Below are 5,845 nucleotides of genomic sequence, written 5' to 3'. Positions count from 1 at the left end.
CCCATGCTGGGAAGGCCACAGATCTGCCCGAGTGCAGGACCCAGGTCTCTCAGGGCAGCCCCATACCCCACTACACAGCCCCCAGCCATCCTCTGGACCTTCCTGAAACGTGTCCACCTCCCCCTCCTGCTGGAGACCTGCAGTAGCATTCCCCAGGCTGGACCCATCTCCCCTACCCACCTTGGCCAGGACCCACGCATGCACTACCGCTTTCTCTAGGCCCTTCCTCTGTCTTATCCTTCTTGTCCACGCTCGCCTGGATCCCTCCCCAGGCCCAGGTAGGGTGCTCAGTGCTGGGTTGTGTAATTCCGTCTCCTGTCTCCAACCCAGAATCTCAGGGTGCGGAGCAGCGGAGGAACCGAGTTCTTCACGCGGTCGGCCACCAAGTTCAAGGGTGCCCTGGCCCAGAAGTTCATGTTCGTGGATGGCGACCGGGCCATCTGTGGCTCTTACAGGTGACTCTGGCATTCCGGGGGCTGGGGGAGAGGCGGCTCCAGTTCCCAGCTGGTTTCTGCCCTTAAGCCTGCCTATGACACCCTGGTTATTCTGGTTCACTGGTCCCCAAACTGCTGAGGTGTGAGTGGCACTGGGCCCGCCCGCACACCACCCGCCCGTCTCAGAAGCAGGCAGAATGACACTTTCCTCCGCCAGACTGTTGTTCCAGCCTCGAGGTGTCAGCAGCCCGGAGGTGGAGTGTGGGCCGGGCTCACAGGGCGGTCACTCTGAGAGCTGCTTAAGGGTGGGGGCAGGATGAGGCTGGCAGGGCCCAGCTCTACTGGGTCCATCAAGCAGGGACAGGGAGCTGGGAGGTGCCCACAGCCACACAGGGTGGGCGAGCAGATACTGATGGTGGCACAAGTCACTGTGCTGGACGACACACCCTGTCCAGGCTGCACCTCCAGGAGGGGCTTGGTGCATGGGGCTGCCTGAGGTCCCACACCAGGCCTGACCCTGGGGCTCCAGCCCCCTCCTCTGCCTCTGCTCCCTTCTCCTGAAACCCTTCTGTGGCTGCAGTCTGACGGACACTGGCCTCTGGGTGCACTGGGGCGGGGGAGGACTCCCTCATCCAGGGCCCAGACCCCACACCTGACCAGGTCCCTGTGTTGCAGCTTCACGTGGTCGGCCGCCAGGACGGATCGGAACGTGATCTCCGTGCTGTCGGGCCAGGTGGTAGAGATGTTTGACCGGCAGTTCCAGGAGCTGTACCTCATGTCGCACAGCGTCTGCCTCAAGGACATCCCCATGGAGAAGGAACCTGAGCCTGAGCCCATTGTCCTGCCCCCCTCGGTCCCGCTGGTGCCCTCGGGCACTGTGGCCAAGAAGCTCGTCAACCCCAAGTACGCACTGGTCAAGGCCAAGAGCGCCGACGAGATTGCCAAGTCATCGTCTGAGAAGCAGGACACTGCAAAGCCTGCGGGGGTGCGGGGTGCGGTCCTCGCTGAGCGCCCAGGAGACCTCCCCGAGCCTCCCCTGCCCGTGCACCCAGGGCTGCTCAACCTGGAGCGGGCCAACATGTTCGACTACCTGCCCACGTGGGTGGAGCCCGACCCCGAGCCTGGCAGCGACATCCTGGGATACATCAACATCATCGACCCCAACATTTGGAACCCCCAGCCCAGTCAGATGAACCGTATCAAGATCCGAGACACGTCCCAGGCGGGGACTCAGCTGTGGAGGCAGAGCCAGGACCCCGGCCCCGCCCTCCAGTCCAGTGCCCCGCTGGACGGCATCCCTGCCGAGAACAGCCTCCCCCAGGGGGACGCCCAGCCACGGCCGCCTGTGCCCAAGCCCCGGACGGTCCCAGTGGCAGACCTGCTCGCCCAGGAGGGCAGTGGTGCTGGCTGGGCCCTGGAGACTCCAGAGGAGGAATCACCCCACAATGGGATGGACCATGGGCTGTCCAGGACGGCGGGCCCAGGCCACGCCGCGCTTCAGCGGCAACTGCCTGTGACCCCGGATGACCCCGACGGCGAGGGACAGGTGGTCCCCAACGGGCTGGACGGGGAGGAGGAGGAAGACGACGATGACTACGTGACCCTGAGTGACCAGGACAGCCTCTCGGGCAGCTCTGACCATGGCCCTGGCCCCCGGCGGGCCTCACTGGCCTCCTCCTCCGTGTCAGACGAGTATTTTGAGGTGACGGATCGCTCGGCCTGTCTCCGGAGGCGCCACTCGGAGCAGGTGGCCAATGGGCCGGCCCAGGCACCCCGCCGACAGCTGAGCGCCCCCCATATGACCCGTGGGACCTGTGGTGGAGCCCTGGGTGACTCCTCATGGGCCCAGGGTCAGGAGAGAGAAGAGGCAGGCACCCAGAGGAGGATGCAGGCCGCACGTCCTGTGGACCAGGAGGCACAGGTGGGTCGGGGTCCTGGGAGCCCCACCCCCAGGACTGGGCACCCACAGGTGCCACCTGCTGGGCATCCGCAGTGCTGATGGCTTTCTGTGTTATGGGGAGATCTTATGGTGGGGGGTGGTAGCAACCAGGCAGGGCTCACATGCGGCAAGTCACTACCCAGCATTCCACAGAGGTAGCCTGAGCCAGGGACCAGGAGCCAGAAGAAGACACATGTAGCATGCCCAGAAGTGACAAGTGTGCAGGGTCACGCGAGTGGTCTGCTCCCGAGTTTGTGATGAGCGGATGGCGGTGCACAGAGGTGTTCCTTCACACCCCGAGGTCACACAGCAGTAGGTGGTCTTTGCCTGGACCTCATATCCAGCTACCTCCATGTGGATCCCTTTGACTGTGGCCCAGGAACCATGCCCCTCCCCGCTCCCCTAGGCCGGGAAACATCTTGCCTGTCCTTGGCCTCTCCTCCTGGCACCCTCCGCGTCCTGCAGCCCCACCCCCGGAGCGTGTCGTACCTGGGAACAGCACGCGGCTGATCATGCCCGGCATGACCATCAGGCCCATGGGCAGCATCTTGAGATAGCTGGCCAGGATGGAGCCCCCCTTGGCGTGGTTCAGGTCCCGGGCGGACAGTGACCGCTGCACGATGACCTGGGGGCAGGGGAGGGGGTGAGTCCCAGCTGCCCCGGATTCCGCCTCCGCGGGGCTCAGGGAGTGCGTGAGGTGGAAGCTGACCTGTCAGCCCTGGATGCACCCTCCCTGACCCCTGACAGCACCCCTGCTGGCTGGCTGAGCATCTGGGGCCCAGGTTCTCTCCAGGACTGTCTTCCCATCTGTCGAGCAGAGGAGTGTTGGTCCTGCCCGGCCTGTCACTCCGGCAGGCAGTTGTCAGGGCTGGAGAAGACCATGGAGCGGTGTCAGGGACCACCCCCCACACCCTCCCGCCACCTCCTGCGCTGTCATGAGAGGCCGGCAGGCTCATGCACGTGTCAGGAGTAGACACTGGTTCCAGCTGTGTTTTGTGTTCCAGGCAGAGGTCTGGAGCTTTAGGACCTGGGTTTGGGGAAGCTTGTGTGTCAGTTGTGGAAGGAGCTAGAAGCTACAACATGAGGGCAACTTCTCATGCAGCCGCAGGCGACGCCTATCTGGGCCTCAATTTCCAGATCTGCAGAATGGGAGGGGGTAGTTGGAACTGATGGCATCTGAGATCCTTCCAGTTCTGACACCACGATTCTACTTGTTAAGAACATGGGACTTTAAACAGCGTTACCGAGATATGATTCACACACAGTTCAGCCACGTGAAGCATACGACTCCATGGTTTTTAGTATGTTCCCAGCTGTGCAGTCTATAACTTTTAAATGCAAGTATTTTTCGGTTGCTATTCTGCAGTTTAAATCACTTCCTGCAGTTCAGAAGTAGAAATTATTTGTGATTTTCACTTATTTCCCAAACACACGAGTTTGACAAGTGGCTCCTAGCAGTTGCCTCTGACATGGCTGTTGGTGAAGCAATTAATTACAGGGTCCCAGTCAGGGTGAGCTCTAAAATAGATGTTTTCCTGCTAAATCAGGCGGGGACAGAGCAATTTACAAAGCTCTAAGGGTGCAGCCAATGGAATCCACTAGAACATTCCTTGGGTTCACTTGGCCACTCCACCCTCCCTGGCTCATCCTCCAGCCCCTTTTCATCAGCTGAAGAAAATTACCTACGTTTACATCAAAGCAAAGGGGCGGGAAGGACACACGTGGGAAATAGAGGCTTGCAGACTTTTTTTTTTTTTTTTATCTTTGGCTGTGCTAGGTCTTCATTGCTACGCTTGGGTTTTCTCTAGTTGCAGCAAGACGGGGGCTACTCCTGTTGCGGAGCACAGGCTCTAGGCGCATGGGCCTCAGGCACAGGCTTAGTTGCTCCACAGCATGTGGGATCTTCCTGGACCAGGGATTGAACCTGTGTCTCCTGCGTTGGCAGGTGGATTCCTAACCACTGGCCAGCAGGGAAGCCCCTATAGCCTGTTCTTCACCAAGGACCTCAGGTGCTTCCTCGATGCGATCTTTCTCCATCTTTTCCCGGGTTCTTGCTTGTGTGAAGGTATTAAGCACCTAGCAGTTAGGTGCCTACTGGTCTGCTGCTTGGGGACAGTTACCATCCTGGGGAGCAAGTGCAGAATCACAGGGTTGTGCATAGGCATGGACACAAGCCTTTGTTTTAGGCTTTTGATGAAATCCACTTTGATGAAAGTGGATTTTCTAAAGGCTAGAAATTGCAAATGTCCATCCTAGGTGCCTCTAGGTGCCCATTTAGGTTCGGCACCCTTAAGAGAAACTGTCATGAGCTTCTTCAGAGGTCCCTCTAAACATCTCAGAAAATGCCCTGAAGATTGTAAACTTGCTCGATAAAGGAGCTCTGGATCAGAGATGGTGATCCCTGAAAATTTAGGCTTCGGTGCAATTTTCTTGTTATAGTCACCTCAAGATCCAAAAGCGAAAGTGTGTCCTTGGAGGCATACTCACACATTCTAACTGTGGAAGCCCATCCCATTCAGACTGAACAGCGCATGGACGGTGGCTGAGCTGCATACCGAAATAGAACTTTGGGAATTCCCTGGTGGTCCAGTGGTTAGCGCTGGGTTCAGGCCCTGGCTGAGGAGCTAAGATCCCACAAGCCTTGTGGCTCGACCAATAGAAAAAAACTATAGTACTCTGATCCACGACCTGCGGCAGCCTGCCTGGGAAAGCACTGCCCTGATGTCTCTCAGAGCCAGGCAGGAAGGCAGATGGCTGTTTCCAGCACCCGCCCGGGAAGCTGCACGGTGACTTTGTAACGATCAGCCCCAGGTGACCAGGACCTAATTAATAACTGGCAGCTTCTCTAACTGTTGTCTCCAACTCGTCCTCCGACCCTGACAGTTCTCACAGGCGCCCCGTTTCAGTCTCTGCCTCCTGCGTCCCCAGGCTGGTGGCCTCCCGTCGGCGCCCCCCCCAGCCTCCCCTCTGTGCCTCTGCAGAGGTTCCCCCTCCTCTGCTTGCCTTTGAGTTTCTGCCAAACGTGAGGTATGGGAGCCGCCTCCCCTGCTGCAGTTCAGAATAAACTGCCTTTGCTTTTCTTAAAACATGGCCAGTGCCAGGCTGGCAGCACGGGGGCTGCAGGACAGGCTGGTTCCACCTCCTCTCCACCAGCTCTGACTTGGGACATTCCATTCCTCACTTTGGGCCTCAGTTTCCCTGTCTGCAGTGGGGGTGAGCTGTGGTTCTCTGTAGACCCTCCCCTTGATGTCCTGTGATTACGAGAGCTGGGGCTGCACTCCTCACAGGAGCGTTTCCCTGAATCCCTGCCATCTTCTGCGATTTCACTCCATACTCTCTCGGTGGCCAGGCCCGGGACTGGGGAGGGACAGTTATGGTTGCCCCACTCCACAGCTGGAGAAGTGGTGCCCCTGCAGACCAGGCCAGGACCACCGCGCCATCCCCAGCAGCATCAGCACCGCTGCCATAGAGG

The 5,845-nt window shown here is 59.3% G+C and overlaps 2 protein-coding genes across 2 annotated transcripts in view; one reads left to right on the top strand and one right to left on the bottom strand.

Moving 5' to 3' along the window:
* The window catches only part of SLC5A10 (solute carrier family 5 (sodium/sugar cotransporter), member 10), a 56,067-nt gene that overhangs the window by 36,104 nt on the left and 14,118 nt on the right, over positions 1–5,845 (bottom strand). The window contains exon 9 of the mRNA XM_010842915.1: positions 2,863–2,998. Coding sequence (XP_010841217.1) covers positions 2,863–2,998 — 136 coding nt within the window. The remainder of the gene's footprint in view (positions 1–2,862; positions 2,999–5,845) is intronic.
* Positions 1–5,845, top strand: part of FAM83G (family with sequence similarity 83, member G) — a 29,179-nt gene that overhangs the window by 20,438 nt on the left and 2,896 nt on the right. The window contains exons 3-4 of the mRNA XM_010842913.1: positions 331–455; positions 1,110–2,355. Coding sequence (XP_010841215.1) covers positions 331–455; positions 1,110–2,355 — 1,371 coding nt within the window. The remainder of the gene's footprint in view (positions 1–330; positions 456–1,109; positions 2,356–5,845) is intronic.

Source organism: Bison bison, unplaced genomic scaffold (assembly GCF_000754665.1).
Source record: "Bison bison bison isolate TAMUID 2011002044 unplaced genomic scaffold, Bison_UMD1.0 scf7180017864180, whole genome shotgun sequence".
Taxonomy (NCBI): Eukaryota; Metazoa; Chordata; class Mammalia; order Artiodactyla; family Bovidae; genus Bison; species Bison bison.
Note: the sequence above shows the minus strand (reverse complement) of the source record. Positions and strands in the feature narration are given on the sequence as shown.